At 35.8% G+C, this 22,362-nt stretch overlaps 1 protein-coding gene across 1 annotated transcript in view; it reads right to left on the bottom strand.

The window, feature by feature from the left end:
* Positions 1 to 445: 445 nt before the first annotated feature.
* ANTXR2 (ANTXR cell adhesion molecule 2) overlaps positions 446 to 22,362 on the bottom strand; it is a 135,300-nt gene continuing 113,383 nt past the window's right edge. Inside the window, exon 17 of the mRNA XM_059667516.1 lies at positions 446 to 3,804. Coding sequence (XP_059523499.1) covers positions 3,766 to 3,804 — 39 coding nt within the window. The 3' untranslated portion in view covers positions 446 to 3,765. The remainder of the gene's footprint in view (positions 3,805 to 22,362) is intronic.

Below are 22,362 nucleotides of genomic sequence, written 5' to 3'. Positions count from 1 at the left end.
CCTGCAGGTTTCTTTCCTTAAACATACAACAGATGTACCGAGTTGTTCTATGGTTCTAGATTATACATTTCCATTCACATTACAATAAATAATGTATGCATTTCTCTCCTGTGCACTTAACATCCACCAACAATTACCAGTAGCAATAAAACACCAATAAATTTCCTAACAATGTGAGGCTGTACAAAATCTAGCAGAAGTTAACCCAAGGCTTGGTGATGAAAAAATACTTGCTTTACAATACTTATAAATGTGATCTAGTTATAGTTTGTCTTTTTTAAAATTAAATAATATATGTAAGCTGATCAATCAAAAATATTTTAGATACCTTGTTGGCCATAATATTGTGTTTTAATTTTTAAAATAAACCAATACATTGCCTCTGAGCAGTAAACAATGGCCACTGATATTTAGATAAAGTTATTAAGTTCACAGAGACACCAGATCTTATACCCAGTATAGATTTATTTGAAAAACAAATATTGAATAATTTATTATTTAAAGTGGTTAGAATAAAGTTCAAGGGAAATATAAGCAGTTCATATCTTCTCTAACAATCTGAAACACAGGGAGTTTAAACCTTATATATTTTTGTCAAAGTAGTAATTATCCATAGTGACAGATGCTGCTTCCAGCTGATGGAGGGTCTCACATGTTACTCTGCATCTCATTGGGAAGGAAATATAAAATGTTAAAATAGAAGTAACTTGGGGAAAGGCATCAGTGATGCAACTCTTAGCACCAAATGTTTTTTCTTGGAGCACCAAATGCTTTAAGGAAAACATTCCAAGTATCAAAGTTTTCAGATAGATAAATATTTATGGATCAAATCCATAAAGAACAGACATTGTTATGAAATATATATAGATGCCTTCAAAACTTTCTTTCCAGGCAGAGTAGACACATAAGTTAGGAGTCATTTCCCACTTAATTGTTTTTGAAATCTTATGCAACACAAATGGATTATGGCTAAAGGCTTACTCATTTATTCACAGAAAAGAAATCTTGACTGAACTTAAGTCCAGAAATATTAAACAGGAACTTTTTCTCTACATAAAATATAAAATGTTATTAAACTTATGGAAATGACTTTCTGTGACCCTTTTATTTTCCTGGTTGAAAGGTCTAGAGAGCAGTGGTTCTCAACCTTGGCTGCACATTAGAATCACCTGGATGAGGCCCAGAAATCAGGATTTTAAAAAGATTCCCAGGTGATTCTAATGTGCAGCCAAGGTTGAGAACCACTGGTCTAGAGGTTTTCAATATAGTGAGAAAACAGTACTCATTAAAGAAAAGTCCTCTCATTTGCTACTTAGCCTGATCAGAGAAAGTAGTAACATAAAGCTGACTCATATCTTTCAGTGCAATGAAATTCATCTGTCTTTAAACATTATGAACAGTACTTTTTTAGAGTACATGTAGACCAATGCCTCTCTGTTATCACGGAGAATTCTTCATAGTGGTATTAGAACTGCAAATTCATATGCACGGCAATCCACCGAAAACTACTTTGCCATTTAAAGATCAAGGTCTACTTACAGTGCTCGTGTAGCAACATACAAATGTCATCAAATGCCATACAATACTAGATAAATTCAAAGTCACTATCAAAGCAAAAGCTTTAGCTTCTAGGCATCCTTGATACTCATAAATGCCATTTAGGAATGTGCACTGATCAGAAACGAAGTGCCAATTTAAAGAAAATAGGGATAGGCCCTGTCCCAGATGCAAATGTAGAAGAAAGGTCTACAAGAACTCAATGGACTTCCAAGTCACACTTGCACACATGGATAATTACTGCCAATAGCATCACTTGTGAACACAGGGGACATTTGGGGACGCAATATAATTCTGTCCCCGAAACTAGTTTATGTAGGCTTAAAGAAAATGGTAGCAGAGGCGCAGGTAAAATTTTATTTATGAATATGTAGACACATGACATTGGATCCAGCCAGCCAGTGACATAAATAAACTTGAGCAAAAGATTCAAGCTAGAAGATATACATGTACATATATAGTTGCGTGTGTGAGTCGGGCTTCTTGGAGCAGCGCCACAAATCTGGACACCAACCCACAGAGTCACTCCCGTCCTTTGAAATTTCCATGAAGAGCACAATGGGGGTAATTAAACTGGGTTGCTCCAAATCGCTCTTTCCATCTTGTGCACTCACATGCCCGCCAAACATGAAATGTTCGCCTTCTCCCTTCCAACGTGATGGTTGTTGAACTTATTTTTAGTGTCATTTGATAAGCCTTTGTGCTCACAGAGAGACATCCCACTGACCCAGCCACTGGTCATTGTCTATACCAGTTCACATCAAAGCTGGCGCACTTTGTCAGGTTTCGCGTCGAATATCCATTTCGCATCTGAAATTCAGTATCGAAAGTGACTAGATCATTTGAGCTTTTCTCTTCAGCTGCTGCCTTCTTCCTCCCCCACCGTGTTTCCGCTCACGCTAACATAATTTGGCATCGTCGACATGACACGATGGTGGTTTTTCTAAAAAATTCTAATATATACATTTTCGATGTTTTGTGGTGGCTGATCCTCCTGAACATTTAATTTTCAAATTGATGAGTGGAGGTCTTTTCTTCTCTACTGAATCACATCCAAGATAAAGTGCCCCTCAAAATCCAAGTAATGCGCATACAGTAATAGGTCATTCAATGTCAAAAGGCATAAAAAAGATGAGCAAAATCTTCACAGGCTGCTGCTTGCTGTTGCCTTTAATTATATTAATTAAACTTTGAAATTTTCATGCAAAGAGAGTTGCTGGCTTGTGACGCTGAGGAGCCCTTGGAGACTCGGAGAAAGAAAAACCCTGAGCGGAAGCTTTGTGGTTACTGCTTCCATTAAATTAAAAGCAAACAAAACTGCTTGGTGTGTTTACAGATATTGATGCTTTACGCACTACTAAGCCCTACACAGAGAAAGAGGGGCACGTCCACCAATCACAGGGACAAGTTCTCAAATCATGAGTCCCTCACACTCCACTCAAGACCTCTGGGTAGAGGCCGTCTTCCTGTGTAATAATGCTCTATTAATTGTCTTCTTTCCCAAGTGCATAATGAAAGAAAGGTGTCTTGAAAAACTAAAGGGCAAAATCTTGCTTGCTACCAATACCTGGGGGCATACAGTCTTCATTTTGTCACGCGTGTGCACTTTTCAGTGTTAGAATGACAAGATTTTCCAGGCAGAAGCTTCCCATAGGCACATTGTGGTAGGGAACGTGGAAGGATTTTGTGATCTGACAGAGCTATAAGGCAATAGACTTCTTTATTTGCTGAGTCTGGCGGGAAATCTCATACTCTGCCTGTGGATACACAATCTTGCCATGTGAAAACACGGGAGCCATGTTACCATGTTCAACACTCCTCTCTTCATTAAAGATCCATCACGGCCAGTTGTTTTGTGGTCTCCGTTTTGATATCATCTTCATGCTGTTGTTTTTTATTGTTTTCCTTTTCTACACATTCATGCAAACTTTTTTGTATAAGTCAGGCATGTAGATTAATGGTCCTCTTTATTTTCAGTGCCATGAATCATGAGTTACTACTGGGTTTCATCAACTCCCAGGTAGATGGCAGAACAAGTGTTTGAAAAGGTCTGGTGCAAGCAAAGCAGAAGGCAGAGAAAACATTTCCCGACTGAGAGGAATAAAGCTGCTCTTCCAAAAACTTCTAAGATGCACTTATTGTTTTTCATTCGGTTGGAAATCAGCAGTGTGAAGATGTACCATCTTCATACCTTCTTGGTCTTTCTTTTTACTGAGACGAAACTCGGGAGAAGTTTATGCACCGGCCCTAGAAGAGAAACAAATCCTTATTGAAATATTAAAGCCATTATAAAAAAGCATAAGAATGCCTATTTTTCCTACCATAATATAATAAACAATCACCTAAGTTAAGGTCAATGTTAAGATAACACAGGAAACCATATTTTTTTCCCCTTGAGTCAAAGCATGATGGCTCATTGAGATATTTTCCACAGCGACTTCATCTACACAATGGTATGGTAAAATTAGAGTGGAAAAATTCTATGGAAAATGGAAATATTGTATTGCTATTGAAAGTATAGTGTTACTATCCTAGCAATAAGAATATCAAAGCCACAACCTTGTATGTTGCTTTCTATAATGAATTCAGATGAAAGTATTCCTTTATGCAATATGGTACTTCTAAAACTGATATAAAGTTGGTGGTTCTAAAATGTATGTATGAGGAGTGCATTTAAGTAGTAAGAGATTGAAGATAAGGAGTCTGGGAGAAAGGGAGGAGATGCCATCTCTTTGTGATTCTCTTTTTTTTTTCCCTTCTCTTTTATAAAAGGCTTTTGTAAGATACTTATTAGTGATCTTGTCTACTGTTGTTGGCCAGTGCCCACAATGCACACCACCATTATGTGTGCTCTCCAAAGGGTGACTGTTTATTTGCATTGCACATTTCCAAAGAGACTTTGCCATTCCGATTCCTTAGCAATTCAATAATGGCTATGGAGACACATAGTTTCATATGTAATTGTAAATAATCTAAAATTCATTTGAAAATCAAGCTCCAATTAGTGATAAAGGGTCCCCACCACCTTCCCTTTGCTTGGTATGACACTGCTGATTCACTGTACTACCTAAATCATGTCCAGATTCCTCAAAAGCCCCCAAACTAGCATACTGCCTTCTACTTTAGGGTCAACATTATCACCCTGTTGAGATTTTCCTATTTTTCATAATACCTGCTTTCTAATTTCAGATATTAGAACGTCTCTTTTTTCCCCTTCTAAATTTGAACAATACATTCATTTACGATATTCAAAAGAAACAAGTGTTGGAGAAGAAAACTTGGAACATAAGACCAGGATTTTAGTCCATTTTCCTTTCAAAAAATGACTACCCAATAAATTTGGGAATTTCAGAAATGAATGAAATAGCCCAAAGCATAAAAGCAAACTTGTTTCCATTAGCTTTTTGACTAAAAGGAAAATAGTAATCAAATTATCTATTTCTAAATGTTTTTGGAAGCAACCTGTTCTGTAATTGTCAATTTTATTACTACTTTCTACAAATAATATGTGTGCAAAAGGAAGTGGGAGAAAAACATAGAGATAAGCACTTTAGAATGAGATCAAAATGTGTTAGTAAATCAAATGGTCATAGACCTTGCACTAAGACTGTATTTTTGTGTTAACTAGAATCTTCAAACAAGATCTATAAAACAAGTATTAAGTGGATTATATACTCGTTGGCAGATTCAAACAAACGTATGAGAAATGATATAATGGCAATGATGTGAATTAATGACTTTTTTTCTTCTGTATTTATGAACCTAACAAGTTATTTTCTCTCTTCTGCATTATTTGGAAAAGAAGATATCACAAATCTCTACTTTTACTTGAGTTTCATCTAAGCTTACAGTTTTTCTGACCACTTCTGTTCTCATCCCAGATTAATCTTGGTGACCATGATACATTTACTTTAAAAAATTGGATAGGTTAAAAAGTGAGATTGATAGTACACCTTAATTTTCAAAATAACTGCAACACCTAAATCATTCCAGACCTAAATTTTGTGGTTTAATTAAAGATATAGAAGTGCGAGTAAAGAAAACCCTATTGATTTTGACCCTGAGGTCCTTACTTCAATTCTTCCAAAGTTTGGGATTAAGTATTGATTAACAGCTGCCAAATGTCTATTGATTCAAGTACCTCAAAACCCCTCCTAAACGCTGTATACAGCTTTGTGTTTTATACACCTATTTTCAAAAACAACCAAATGTCTTCTCCCCTCCTAACCATGGACTTACTGTGTTTCGCTTTTATCAAGAGCTGATAATGCTGGGTGTACTTTCATTTTACACAAACTGAAAAGTTGAATACTTGGAGGAGTTCTGTTAAGCACTGCCTAGTTCTCCCAGTCATGGGACTCATTTCCCCAACGGTCCCATTGCATGTCCTCTGCAGCCAAGGTTTATCATACCACTCTGACACTCATTAACTGTGTGACCATGGGCAACAGTTACCTACTGTGTGCTTGTTTCTTCATAAATAAAATGATGATTAAAAATTGGACAGAGCCCTAGCTGGTTTGGCTCAGTGGATAGAGTGTCAGCCTGTGGACTAAAGGGTCCCAGGTTCAATTCTGGCCAAGGGCACATGCCTGGGTTGCAGGCTCGACCCCCCTGCCAAGTAGGGAGTGTGCAGGAGGCAGTCAATCAATGATTCTGTCTCATCATTGATGTTTCTATCTCTCTATCCCTCTTCCTTCCTCTCTGAAATCAATAAAAATATTTTAAATAATACTAATAATAAATTAGACCTATTCTTAGGACTGTTATAAGGATTAAATCTGTATATATATATATATATATATATATATATATATATATATATATATATATATATATATATATATATATATATATCAATTAGAGCAGTGCCTGGAATATAGTATACTCTCAGTAAAGAAATAGGAACTTATTATCCATCTTCCCTCTAACTGATTCTGCAAAGTGTCTAACATGGAGCAGACTTGTAATAAATAATCACTTAGAAACAAATGCATGATGAATGTATAAAGGAATGAATACCAAATGACTAAACCTCCAATGGGGGAGAAGCCAGACCTCAAAAATGCAAATACAGAGTAAGTATGAATTTGAGAGAGAAAAAGAGAATTACAAATGAGAATACAATGGTGGAAAAGGAGAGAAGAAAATATGAAGAAACAGAAGAGAGTAGCAGTAAAGAGAAAGATAGAAAAGGTATAATCAAGAAAAATAGAAACTATTGGCCAGAAAGAAAATTGTATTCATGATTCTTTCAGACACCTCATCCGCAGGGGATTATTTCAGCCTAGCAGCTAATATCAATTTCCTGGAATTTTCTTAAATCAAGGTAACATACACTGGTTGTAAGTGACTGTGATTAGGTGTCTGTGGCCCTTCAAAGACTATTCAATGCTATCTTACAAAACCCATCGTGATAATGTTAATTATGTTCAAGGTTATGTTTGGGCTGCCACTGATAATATGGCAAGCAGTCTATGCAAGAACACTGCACAGCAGTTTTCATTTATAGGAAATGGGAAATGACAAGGTTTAAAAGACTTCATATCTTATGCTTGTAATGCCTACATAATAAAGGTATGTTATCAGGGTAACATGCAAAACAGTATAAAATAGGTAGAACATACAACTCATTAAAGAATAGTACAGAATACACAACAGTATTAGTTACTAGTGTTCATTTTTCTGAGACCATTTCACTTTAATGATTAATAGAAGAAATGCTGAAAATATTTTTAAAGCTAATTAACTTGCTTAACAGGAGTCTATTTAATATAAAGTAAATATATAGAACTACACATAGAGACATATATTTATAATTTTAATACTGTCTATGTAGAGTAATACTAGGATCGGATAGGACTATACAGTCTTTAGAATAAACCATTAGAATTATAATATGTTAATAGATGAACACAAGATTTCTGCTAGCAAGAGTTAAACAAATGGGTAATGTAAATGCTTGTTATATTTTACAAAATAATTTTAAAAATTTGAACTCAAGTGGAATAAGTATTTACAGAATAATATAATGTAATATTATACTACAAATTAGAATTATTAATATGAAAAATAACAGTTAACTATTTTTTGAATTTTTAAATCAATATTTTTTCTAAATTTTATTGACATAAAATCATGCATCTAAATGATAAATAAAATCAGATATACAGTTTTTATGAGGTTTTAGGCAACACCCATAATTTTGTCTAATTTTTTCAATTAGGTAATCAATACAACCAATTTGAGTTTACTATATTGCTTTGTAAGTAAGTAGGTCATAAACTTCAACAATAACAACATATAGTCAATATAAAATTGAATTACATTAGTATCTGAGGATTGCATTTTTTTAAAAAACGAACTATGAATGTATACCATTCTTTCACCTTGGGAATACAACATACTTTGGATGCAATAAAATAATTATTAAACTTATTCATTTTGCATGAAATAAGAGATTATAAGGAAAAATTCTTAATATTTAAAGAAATTAAGGTTTAGGCAGAACAAATATAATTTAACTACTGACTTTAGATTATAGCCAAACACATTGAAGGAAAGTTAATTTAAAAATTGTGATAATTCAGATATTGACTGACTAGGTTACAGTTTATATCCTCAGTACATTAAATAATCAGTTAGGTAAATTAACTGTAAACAAGATCACTATGGGCGTGTTTACCAACTTAAAATAAAATTTTTGTAACATGTTAGAAATGCATTTACATATTACAAATTGATATCACTGTATTATGATCTTGGTATGAGAACATTTTATCTAATAAAAGTATGGGTTAAAACTGCCTCTCTTTTAAAGTATACCATCTTATGTAATTTATATTGATCACATTACCTAATTCTATGGCAAGAAAATAACTTTCATGTATTGCTAGTGAAAGCATAAATAGGTAAAAACTATATGATAAGCATGATATATAGTAATAGTTTTTAAAAACTTATATTCCTTGCCTCAGTGATTTCATGTTGGGATAGAGGCCAATAAAATATCTAGACAAAGATTTTTAAAAGTTACCATAAGATTTTTAATTATAACAAAAAATATAATCAGTCCATTTATACTTATTTCTATCAGAGAATAGTTAAATTATGATTAGTCAATCTAAGTAAATATTTTATAGGCATTAAAATAGAAAATTAAAGATGTATGAAAATTACATACATAAAGATGTATGTAAGTAAAAAACATGTCAACTTGTATGTATATATACATAACTGATTATGCAATATATGTGCAAAGAATAAAAGATAACTAATGGACAGTACACCAACATGCTCTGAGTAGTGGAATTGCATATGGTTTCTTAAATTCTACTTTATACCTTTTCTGTATGTTCATGTATTTGATGGTTTAAAAACAGTTTCCAAAGAGTAAATTAAATCAGGAAAATGTAGACGTCTTTCTAGACATCTATATGTTTTTATTTATTTTTATTGATTTAGAGAGGAAGAGGGAGAGAGAGATAGAAACATCAATGATGAGAGAGAATCACTGATTAGCTACCTCCTGCACACCCCACACTGAGGATCGAGCCCGCAACCTTGGCATGTGCCCTGACCAGGAATCGAACCATGACCTCCTGGTTTGTAAGTCGACACTCAACCACTTAGCCACACCGGTCGGGCTGGACATCTATGTTTTTAAAAGTCATCTTAGGAACTTGAACACTACCAGAAATCACTACCAACTACCAATTATGTCACATTTTTTCAGCACTCAGTGTTCCCAGAGCTCAATGCCCAGCATCTATAGGGCATATATTTCTCTATTTAATCAACAACCACAAATATTTATACTCCATTCACTTATCAGTAATAACTTTGGAATCTTTTCTCTCCAGATCAGTTGGCAAAACTATCTTTGAGAGGGAAGTTCTAAGTGAAATCTTAGCCTGTTTCTCTAGTTCAGTGTTTTGTTTATACCAGTGGTTCTCAACCTTCCTAATGCCGCGACTCTTTAATACAGTTCCTCATGTTGTGGTGACCCCCAACCATAAAATTATTTTTGTTGCTACTTCATAACTGTAGTTTTGCTACTGTTATGAATCGTAATGTAAATATCTGATATGCAGGATATATTTTCATTGTTACAAATTGAACATAATTAGAGCAGAGTGATTAATCACAAAAACAATATGTAATTATATATGTGTTTTCCGATGGTCTTAGGCGACCCCTGTGAAAGGGTCATTCGATCCCCGAAGGGGTCGCGACCCACAGGTTGAGAACCGCTGGTTTAGACGGCAGTCCACAAAGTCCTGTGGGCTGCACACGGTGCCTCAGGGACATATGGCTGGAGTGGCATGCAAGCAGGGAGCCAGTGGGCACACTGCAAGCTTCTCAATCTTAATTAGACCCAAGGGTTTCCACTCTCACCTACCCTTTAAGATTGCAATTTGGTATAAGATTTTGTTTTGTTTGCACTAAAAATGTAGTTTATAACTATTATTCAGGATATTCATGCCTATGGTAAGCCAGATCACCAGTAATCTGTTTGCCTAGACTTGATTTCTTTACTTCTTTTTAGAAATGCCTCCCTAGATTTATGACATTACAGCATTTTCTTCATGGAATTTTGCATTTTGGAAAATTGCTATTGAGGAGACTGATATTAAGGGATGAATTCTTGGAGTTCAGAGCTTCCCTTTTATTATATGATGGCAACAATATAACTCAGTCTTTCTCTTTGTGCATTGGCTTTCAAAAAGCTCATATTTACATGATGTTCTAAAAGCAACGGCTCCCACCGTGTATGTTTTCTGGTGTAGCTCTATATTCACTTTGGCCCATTATTATTTCTCTATTTTTATTCTGAAGTTTTATTGTGTAATTTTCTTAGCACTTCTTTAGAAGTAGACTAGTTATAAGTAAATGTAAACTGATATATATTTATTCCTTAATTCTCAATTTCCTTAATCACAGACTCCAAATAATTCATCAAAACCTCTAATACCCTACAACAAATATACTGCCTCAGACTCTACTTTAAACAAAAAGATCATGTCTATTCCCCTTATCTGTTTCCTTTTATAATTGTGGTAGGACTCAATAAAGTACTTTGCAGATAGCTGATTTGAAATGATGATAAAATTGATGATTAACCATAACTAAGTTAACATAGATAATATGAACTTGAGGTTTATACATGCAACCATGTTGCAACTATACTATTCTTAAAATCCTCAAAGTTCTTCTACAAAAATAAATCCCTTAGATCTGAATATTGAATGCTGAACTTCATTTTCTTTAGCTGCTGGGGGGGGGAAAAAGCACACTATTATTCTTTATAAACTAGACATGTATTAATTCCATTTCATCTCTTGAAGCAGAGCTGTGTGTAGAAGCTTTACTCTATTCCCCACTTTCCCTCAGTATAGGAAGAAGCAGAAGGTACTAAGGGTAAATCACAAGCAAAACTTTGGTCATAACAAAGGCTAAATTCACAATTAGAATATGTCAGCTTTAACTTCACTTAACTGATTTTCAGACAATAGTAGGTTTCTATTAGAATAAGAAATTTATTGCTATTTCTTTGGAAACTGTTGTCGGCAAATACTCTCTTGGGTATCATAGTAAGTAAGATTAGAAGTTGATGCCCAAAATAAAACTGTCTGGGGCTATGTTACTCCTCTATAGTTAACTAAACCAAGAGATGAAAACAAGACAATACTAGGAACTGACATATTTGCTGTTGGTTAAGAATATAGACTCTAGTTCTATTGCTGTATCTAAAAACTGATTTCACCCATTCCTTTTCCCTATAGCCAGTAAGAGTAGCATTAACCAGAGCAAGTGTCGAGTTTCCCATCTCTTGAGCATTAAAATTCTGCTGGCATTAACACTTGCAAGCTCCTTTACTAGCTATCTGTGCAGGATATACTTCACTGCCAGAACCTTTATAGTATCATACTCACCTCATAAATGTCCATTGACAAGCTGAAGTATACAACTGCACTTCAGTTTAGACTTTTCAAACATAGATGATTTATTTATATTTTCACCTCAAAAAGAGTTTACTAAACCTTCATGTTTTGTACAACAGTAAATAGTGATTCAAATTTAAAACTGTATACAAAGCACAGATATACATAGAAACACATATAAGATAATTTAAGAGGTCCAAGAAAACCTGAAAATCAGGGATAGGAGGAATGCTGACTTGAGGACACAATCTTTGAGTGGAGATTTCATGTAGCAGCTGAAGAGAGAGCACATACTATCATCTTTCCCTCTCCTATACATAATATGACATATACGAGAGGCCTATCAATATATGTGAGGTATAAAAAGATTTATGTATATATTATTATATATAATATGAGAGAAATGGTGCCATCCTCTGCTAGAAATGAAACTGCAAGATTTTGATCTGAAGTATAAATCCTATATACTCTTTTCTAATGGAAGTCCAATATATAAATGTTCCATTTTACAGTGGAGACCACACACCATATAGATATTCAGTAGATGTCATGAAGGGAAATACCGTACTGAGTTTGCCTGACAAATTAGACTGGATATAGCAGGACAAAAACTCATTAAACTTGAAAGTAGGAGAATAGAAACTATTCAAATTGAAAAACAAAAAGAAAAAAAATAACTAAAGAGAATCTGAGATTTGTGGGATAATATATAATGGTCTGTCATATGAGTAATTGATGTCCCAGAAGAAGAGAAAGAATGGAGCATAATAAAAATTGAAAAATAATCATGCAGAACTTTCCAGAATGATAAAAGGCATAAACACACACAAATCAAAAAACTTAGTGACCCTTAAGCAGAATAAATACATAGAAAACCATATGTCAGATTATATACACAGGGTGTCCCCGCAAAATGTATACACACTTTAACAGCTGATGGTTCATTTTGAAAATGAAATGTATTTTTAACAAACACTGCTTTTATAACTTTTCAAAGTATATGTATACATTTTTTGGACACCCTAAAATAAAACATATGAAAACCAAAGACTATCATAAAAGCATACCTCTCTGTCCTTCATCACCACATCCCCAATTTATAGTGAGGGTTATGATCCAATAAACCCATTGTAAGTTGTAAATATCTTAAGTGAAAAATACATTTAATATACCTAACTATTGAACATCATAGCTTAGCATAGCCTATCTTACATTTGTTCACAACACTCACATTAGCCTAGAGTTAGGCAAAATTCTCTGAGACAATAAATACACTGTAAAGTGTCAGTGGTTTACCTTTATGATCACATGGCTGACTAGGAGCAGCTGCTCACTACCACTGTCTAGCACAGCCATGGGCAAACTACGGCCCGTGGGCCCGATCCGGCCCGTTTGAAATGAATAAAACTATTGAAAAAAAAGACCGTACCCTTTTATGTAATGATGTTTACTTTGAATTTATATTAGTTCACACAAACACTCCATCCATGCTTTTGTTCCGGCCCTCCGGTCCAGTTTAAGAACCCATTGTGGCCCTTGAGTCAAAAAGTTTGCCCACCCCTGGTCTAGCATCATGACAGAGTATTGTACTGCATATCACTAGCCCAGCAAAAGATAAAAATTCAAAGTACAGATTCTACTGAATGCACATTGCTTTTGCATCCCCACAAAAGTAAAAAAATTGTTACCAGAACCACTATAAACTGGGGACTATCTGTATACAGAGAGAACATTCATAAGCATGACAGCCAACTTTTTGTCAGAAACAATGAAAAATGCAAGACAATGGAACTCTCTAAAATGCTAAATGGGTAGAGGAAGTCAACCTAAATTTCCATCCTATATAATAAAAGGCTAATAAGCAAATAGATCAAATGGTGGAACAACCAGTCGCTATGACGTGTGCCGACCACCAGGGGGCGCGCACATAACATGGCAAGTGTCGGCAGCAGGCAGCAGAGCACAGAACATGGTGGGCATTGGCTGCAGTGGGATGGTGGAGCAGGTGAGCGGGGGTGCTAGACCAAGGCGGGGTGCCGGTTGCTGTCATAGGAGTGAGCCTTTGGTGGTTCTTGAAAATTCTTTGCTTCCGTGCACCACAGCCCTGCCTGGCGCTTGTGCCTGCTGCTGACGCCAGCCATGTTTGCACCTGCTGCTGGCACTGGAGCCGCTGCTCACACCCGCTGCCAGCACCTGGCACTGGTCCAAATTGCTCGGCGCCATAGACAGGTGCGAGTGGCAGCTGCTGGCCCTGATTGCCCCTAAGGGCTTCTCCACCTCCCCCTGCTCCTGAGAAGCAATCTAGGCATCAGCCACCGCTCCCACCCACTGACAGCAATGGCCCCAATTGCTCTGTGCTGTCAGTGGGTGCGAGTGGCGGTGGTGGGAGCGGGGCTGCCGGCAGACAGGGGACCAGGGACTGTGGCGGGAGGGGCCGGGTGGGAGCGTGGAGAATGGGCCGAGACTCGCCACTGTGCTCACCACAGCCTCGAACAACCATGGCCCCTCACTCTGGCTGGCACCGCCCCCCAGCAGGGACCTCCACTCCGATCAGGGGTGTGGCTGGCCTGCAAACCACCTGCAGCCCCTTGCCTGGCCGGCCCCGCCCCCCAGTGGGGACCCCCACCCCAATCGGGGCCATGGCCAGCCTGTAAACTGCCCATGGCCCCTCGACCTGGCCAGCCCTCTATCCTATATAATAAATTGGCAATATGCAAATTGACCCTAATGGCCTCTATCCTATATAATAAAAGGGTAATATGCAAATTGACCCTAATGGCAGAATGACCAGAACGACCGCTCAACAAGTCACTATGAAGCGCACTGACCACCTCTCAATTTCTCCCCGCTAGCCGGCAGGCTTCAATCACCCAATGGAGAACAGGAAACTAGGGGTGGATGGCAGCAGGGGGCGGGGTTGGCTTTGAGCAGCTGGGGAAGATGGCCCTGATCGCAGGCCAGGCCTAGGGACCGTACCCATGCACAAATTTCGTGCGTTGGGCCTCCTCTAGTGTATAATAGTCAATGGGACAGATCAAGCTTTTATACCTGCTTTCTCTGACTTATCTCAGCACCACTTACTAGAACAATTAATGTGATGCATTATAAAATGCACAGCACCACTTATGACTATCCATGCCAAAAGAAAAAGGTGAATTTGAATCAGAGTAAGGAGGTACAGAGTATCAGCATACATGAGTGTGTGTTTGGGACCTTTGTTGGAGAAGTTGTAATTTTATAAAAATTATTCAGGTGGACTTGAGCAGAGAATTAAGAGAAGTCAGTGAAACTGTGACTACCTCAGGGAAGAAAATTTTGGTAGAGAAACCAACAAGTACAAGGCCTGGGTGTAAGGGTCTTTGGCATATCTGCAGAAAACTAATAATGATAATGTGGCAGGAGCAGATTGAGCAATGGAGAAAGTGGGAAAGGAGGTAAGAGAGCAAGCAGAGCCCCTAGCATACAGAGACCCTGTAGCAGTAACTGTTACAGATCTTCTTTTAAAAAGCAAAGTTACTAATTACACAAAGTTACCGTCTGGATTACTTCCCAGCTATTTTACAGCACATTGAGCTAACATGTTAAATGATTTAGTTTTCAAAGCTCTTAAAATTCACATGTGTCAACGTCCTCTCTCTTTATTTCTCTACTAGAGGCCTGGTGCATGAATTCGTGCATGGGTGGGGTCTGGCCTGTGTGAGGGGCTGTGGCCAGCCAGCCCCACCCCAGATTGTGTGTGTGTGGGGGGGTGATCAGGGGCGGGATGGGCTGGCCAGGGGGGTGGGGCTGCAGGCGGTTGGCCAGCCAACTCTGTCCCCATTGGGCCGGTGGGCCAGCCACAGTGTATCATAGAGACCAATTGTTCTGGTCGCTTGGCTTTTATATATATATATATATATATAGATTTGTGTGTGTGTGTGTATGTGTGTGTTTCACACACATACACACACACACATGCACACACACACATACACACTCCCAGAAAATATCAGAATAAAGAACTCAAACTCCAACCATTAGGTCAGATAATGGCTAATTGAAAACTCAATCCATATTTAAATTATGCACTTAGGAAAATGTTAGAAAAATCCAAATAAAAGGCAAATTATATCACTATTGTTTAATCAAGTGGGAAATAGAATATATTAATTTACTCAGTATGAAAGAATGCTGCATGAAAACACTAATTTTTTTCACTAGATACTTTCTAGGCTTAAAACTTTAACCTCAAGTGTTAACACCATAGAGCAAACATTTTGTAGGCAATTCATGTATTTCCCTCTAGAACAGTGGTTCTCAACCTTCTGGCCCTTTAAATACAGTTCCTCATGTTGTGACCCAACCATAAAATTATTTTCGTGCTGAAACCGGTTTGGCTCAGTGGATAGAGCGTCGGCCTGTGGACTGAAAGGTCCCAGGTTCGATTCCGGTCAAGGGCATGTACCTGGGTTGCGGGCACATCCCCAGTAGGAGATGTGCAGGAGGCAGCTGATCGATGTTTCTCTCTCATCGATGTTTCTAACTCTCTATCTCTCTCCCTTCCTCTCTGTAAAAAATCAATAAAATATATTTTTTAAAAAAATTATTTTCGTTGCTACTTCATAACTGTAATGTTGCTACTGTAATGTTGCTACTGTTATGAATCCTAATGTAAATATCTGATATGCAGGATGGTCTTAGGCGACCCCTGTGAAAGGGACATTCGACCGCCAAAGGGGTCGCAACCCACAGGTTGAGAACCGCTGCTCTAGAAAATTAGGCATTGAGATAATTCGTCTTAACAAACTGCTTTTGGTACATTTAAGGAGAAATCCTGAAACTTATATATCATTAGCACTGAAAAATATTTATTGAGAGATTTTCCTAATGTATACAAACCTAAGGATGAAATGATTTATCCATAGGTAAGTTTCTAAGAATTAAACCCTCACTTTTAGGACCCCAAATAGTATATGCTGTCCCCGTCAAAAAATTAATAACTAAAAAATGTGTTGATGAATTCAGTCTACACTTCATTCATGCAGATTTTCATTTTCTGTCTCTCCTGAAAAGTATCCATAGAAATATGGGTCATTTGTCAGATGGCTAAATTCCCAGCTAACCCTGCTTTTATGTGCAGATACAAGTCTGAACACTCATTTCATACATAACCACAGGTATTTATATTGCAAGGATAGATGCCACTATAACCCAGAGGTTATTTCACTGATCAGTGAGCATACAATGGCATTTAATGGGGATCCCTTGCTCGCTGTTTGAAAAGAAACTAAACATGCATTAATTTTATCCTGAAATCAATATAGGCATTCTTATCTAAAAAACATATAAACTAACAAGATTCTTAAAACAACTGTGAACATGCTAAACCATCTCTAGAGATATAATTAATCCCCCCAATTGAAAGAATAAACTCAAAGTTTAAACATTTGTACCTGTACTAGCATATAGATATTCAAATAAGTAAACAAACATGATTGTGATAGTGTCTCAGAATACTAATTACTCATGTGTACTAAGTTACTTCTATGTACAAAGGATAGTTTGCTTTTTGGTCCATAGAGCTCAAAAAACTAAAGACATGCACATTTAAGAGTCATATAACAAAAAATGATTGCCTTTGGTTACTTAATATCCATTTAATTATCTATATGTAATTATTCAGCATAAATCCCATAACCAGAAACTGGAATTGTCTATCTACAAGTCAAGTATTGGGTCTGGTGTTAGTGCAAAATAGATGACTTATCGGTAGATAGATGATAGATAGATAGATAGATAGATAGATAGATAGATAGATATGGATATAAAGAGTCCATCTTGCAGTTAGCTTAGAAAAACACATTTTGATTGTCTATAGTCAAAGGCAAAATGATTTTCTAAACCAAAAATATAATAAACTTAATATTCTACTTCAAAAATATAATCAGTCTCTAGATAATAAAGTTTGTTCAGCATTATAACAACTCGTCTAATTTTTTAGCAAAGATATCTAAGCATCTGTTTAAACTCTGTCTTCTGTCCTAGACTGTAATCTCCATGATGTTGTTTTCACTACCAACGCAAATGCAGCCCTCACTCTACAGCTCAAGTGCTTAAAAACATTGGCTAAATTAACAACTACTGTATTTGAAACGCTGAATTTTACTCATGCAGCTACTATAGCTCTGAAACATATAACTGATATTGATATTTATATAAATATTGACAGTTCAATCCAACAACACAATGATTAGTAAGCTATAAAATAAAATAAATGGTTTACTTGTCTAAACTTACAAACACAAAAGTAAGTAACTATAGTTTAGTTTTTACTAACTGACTTGTACTTTAGCAATAGTGGCAATCGTCTTCCTGGTTTATTTTGTGACATGAATATCCAAGCACTCCCTGATATGTCATTTCTTATATGTTGGCTCAATGGCGAGGCATAATAGGTCACAGCTGAGCTGCAGGATAGAAGTGTTCTAAGCTGGGGAACAAGTAGGCATCAGAGAGGAACTGAACTTGATGTCAATTTTAAATAGAGAGCAGATGGTTTGAAATGAAGTCTGTTTCGTGCTTGAAACCACCAACATTCAGAGTAGAGATAAAAGTATATATTCTAAGCCCATTATGCTTCTTATATCTAAATACAACACATGTTTTGACAAGCAGGAAGTAATCATTATGAGCAACCTAACCACAGGTAAACATGTCCTGCAGTAGTGAAACATTACATCAGTGCCCAATCAACTGATTTCGTGGGTGTTTATTTTCCTTGTTGTTTCTGCTATTCCCTGTCTAAAACATCAATATTCTTTCTTCACACAAGTGGCATACCACTTGCTGTTCTATGTATGTCAATAAAATTCCAGAGACCAAGTTATGCATCAAGGAGGAATCATTCTGCTTTTGTTCATTAACAGCATTGTTAAATTTGAAAACAATATAGCATAATTCATGCAGCTTTATCAAAATACATATTCTTTAAATGCTCTCAAGATTGATGGCATTTAATGACAAATGTGAAAGTTTAAGATTTAGTTGATACTAAGTCTGGACTCTTTACCAACAAGTAAAGATTCAGGTTTAAAAAGAATGAAAACTTTCTTTAAAAGAATAAAATATAACTTGATAAATCAATTTCACTTAATACATATTTTTTTAAATTAATGAAAAAGTCTTTAATCTGCAATGCATTGTTAGAGTTCTTCTTTTGGTGAGAGATTATTAGAGGAATTATGAATTTCAGAACATTCTTCAGAGTCAGGAACAAGAAATAAAAAAAATAAGAAACTGCCTTTTTCAATTGCAAAAAAATCTAATGTTCATAAAGCTTGCTTTCTTTAAAACTGCAGTAATTCAGCTTTTGGTACACTTTTTTTTAAATGACAACAAAAATTCCATTTCAAAACCTCATTGCCTGAAAATATCTCTTTGACAAAAACAAAAGAGAAGTACTCATAGCCATGCATGGGTACAAGGCCTTAATAAAAGCTGTACAGAGCTGTCATACCATAACCAGCAGCCAGAAAAGCTATGTGAGGTGACAGTACTGTGGTGTTTGAATGGCATCCCTCAGAAAAATCCAATAGCAGCAGCACAGTTTTAGATTTCAATGTGAATGACTGGTCATTCTAAATAGGTATCATTGTATTTTTTCATCAACGTCAACACCTGTACTTGGAATTAGAATAGACTGATTAAATAAAATATTCTTCTACTGGCAAACCCCAAACCTGGACAATCATATCAGCATTTTTATTCAGTCTTTTCTGACATCAGTGCACCTTGTGAAAAGAAAGCCAGATGTTCAATCTATTTGGTGCTGTTAAAAGTCTGTTTTACAGACATATTATATTCAGTGTTTCTTTTTTCCAAATGATGATGGCATTGAAGTCTTTGATAATGTAGAAAACATATTTTAATGTGGGCTTTTTAGTAATTCTAGCCTTAAATATACAACTTAACATATGTTTAAAACAGAACATATGAAAATAAGACAAAGCAAATCTGAGTTCCAGGCACAAATATTGGTTCAAAAGCTACTTTATAGTAATTCTGAATAACTCAGACTCAAATCTCTTGAGATTCAGAACAGAAATATAATCTCTTTGTTGTAATCTTACTAACCTTCAGAACTTCAAGTTGCCACAGTTGATATCTCATTGTTCAGATTTTAAAAATATTTAGTCCCAGAATTTAAAAGGATTACATCAAAAGAGTCCTTCACTTTGTGGGAATTTGGGGTCGTTTCTCATTGGTCAATATTAAAAATAACACCTTTATAAGGCAGCCAGCGAATAAATTAGCAGTTACTGTTAGTGTAACAACATCCATCTATCCACTTAACTGTACTAGCTATCACAGAGGTGGTGTCCATGAACCAATATTGAACAAATCCTGACCAAAAAAAAAAAAAAAAAAAAGAAATTTAACATCATTCAGGTGTCATATAGACATGCATAATTTTTAAAGTAATTTCTTCTGTTGCCTTTCACATTTATGGAAAGAAAACAAACTATACTAAACAAAATGGCCTTCGAATTATCTAGCACCAATAAGTATGTTCTTTTTTTTTCTTTATTGATTAATGTATTACATATCTGTCCTTATCTCCCCATTGCCCCTCCACCCCCCACTCATGCCCTCACTCCCCTGGTATCTGTGTCCATTGTTTAGGCTTATATGCAAGCATACAAGTCCTTTGGTTGATCTCTCCCCCTTACCCCCACACCCTCTCCTGCCTTCCCTCTGAGGTTTGATGGTCTAATCCAGTGATGGCGAACCCTTTGAGCTCAGCGTGTCAGCATTTTGAAAAACCCTAACTTAACTCTGGTGCCGTGTCACATATAGAAATTTTTTGATATTTGCAACCATAGTAAAACAAAGACTTATATTTTTGATATTTATTTTATATATTTAAATGCCATTTAACAAAGAAAAATCAACCAAAAAAATGAGTTCACGTGTCACCTCTGACATGCGTGTCATAGGTTCACCATCAGTGGTCTAATCGATGCTTCTCTGTTCAATGTCCTTTGTTCTTTGCCTTTGAAAGACTGTATAATAAAATTAAAAAATAATGGCTTTGGAAAACTTTCAAGAATGCCAAGGGTCAGCTGAGTTACTCATGATTACTATATGTTAAATAAAACAATCAATATTTTTGAATGAGATTTTGAATCTAATTTCTTTCAGAAGTAATCATCTAAGATTTGTATGTTTTATGTATGTTTCTGATATAATTTCATTGAATATTAAAATTACCTAACACAGCAATACCAATCATGTCTATTAAAAAAAGTTTATTATACCCTGTTATTACTGAGATAGGAAATATATTTAACTTTATTTCATTTACAAATCACATGTCAACATCCCACCTAGAAGGTTGTGTTAGCTTATGTGGATGGAAAGAGGAGATGGTTTCCATATTGAAACAAAGATATTTGATTTTAAGTTTAGAATAAAAGCTGAGAATTTATAAAGCTCTGTAAAGACTTGCATGTTTTAAAGTAACTTGTTTTAAAAATAAGTCAATTTCACCAAATGTGGAGATAGCTGAATATATGACATCTTAGATATTTTTAATGAACTAAGAAGTCCAACTATATTTCTTATATTAGAAGGCTGCTATGAGGTTACCATAATTTATCATATTAGTATTTTATCTTTCTATTCCTACGTCAAACAAAATGCCTGAGTAGTAAATGCATACTATCTGTTTACAAATGGAAAAAAAGTAGAAAAGTACATGCTAAAAAACCTGTCCCTATCCCACTTCACTTCCATTATGTTAGCTAGTATCAAAAATTTGATAAATAAATAAACAGCAAATAAAAAGTTTTGGAGAAACTAGACTTCTCATGTATTCCTGGGAGAATTATAAAATGGTGCAGCAACAGGAAGACAGTACAGTGGGTTTTTTTAAATAATTAAACATAAAATTAAAAATTTTACATGATTCAGCAATTCCACTTTGGGTATAGTATACCCAAATTATTGAAATCAGGGACTCAAAACAGACACTTTAAATCCATGTTGATAGTAGCATTATTTGCAATAGCCAAAAAGTGGAAACAACCCAAATGTCCATGGACAGAAGAATGGATAAACAAATGTGGTATAGACACAACAGAATATTATTCAAACTTAAAAAAAATACTTTTTGGTGCATGCTACATTATGGATGAGCTTTGAAAACACTATGCTATTACCAAATATTCAAAGAAGAACTAAAACCTATTCTCCTAAGACTATTCCAAAAAATTCAAGAGGAAGGAACACTTCCAAGCTCTTTCTATGAAGCCAGCATTACCCTAATCCCAAAACCAGATAAAGACAACACAATGAAAGAGAATTACAGGCCAATATCCCTCATGAACATAGATGCCAAAATCCTCAACAAAATTCTAGCAAATTGAATCCATCAGTATATCAGAAAGACCATATACCATGACCACGTATGATTTATCCCAGGGATGCAAGGATGGTACAATATCCTCAAATCAATAAACGTGATACATCACATAAACAAACTGAGAGATAAAAATCACATAGTCATATCAATTGATGCAGAAAAAAACATTTCACAAAACCCAACACCCTTTCTTGATAAAACCCCTCAGCAAAGTGGGAATAGAGGCATCATACCTCAACATAATAAAAGCCCTATATGACAAACCTACAGCCAATATCATACTCAATGGGCAAAAACTAAAGCCATTTCACCTAAGAACAGGAACAAGACAGGGATGCCAACTCTCACCACTCCTGTTTGACATAGTACTGGAAGTTCTAGCCATAGCGATTAGACAAAAAGAAGAAATAAAAGGTATCCAAATTGCAAAAGAAGAAGTAAATTTGTCATTATTCGCAG

The sequence above is a fragment of the Myotis daubentonii genome, chromosome 1 (genome assembly GCF_963259705.1).
Source record: "Myotis daubentonii chromosome 1, mMyoDau2.1, whole genome shotgun sequence".
Classification (NCBI taxonomy): domain Eukaryota; kingdom Metazoa; phylum Chordata; class Mammalia; order Chiroptera; family Vespertilionidae; genus Myotis; species Myotis daubentonii.
This window is presented reverse-complemented; position numbering and strand designations above follow the sequence as displayed.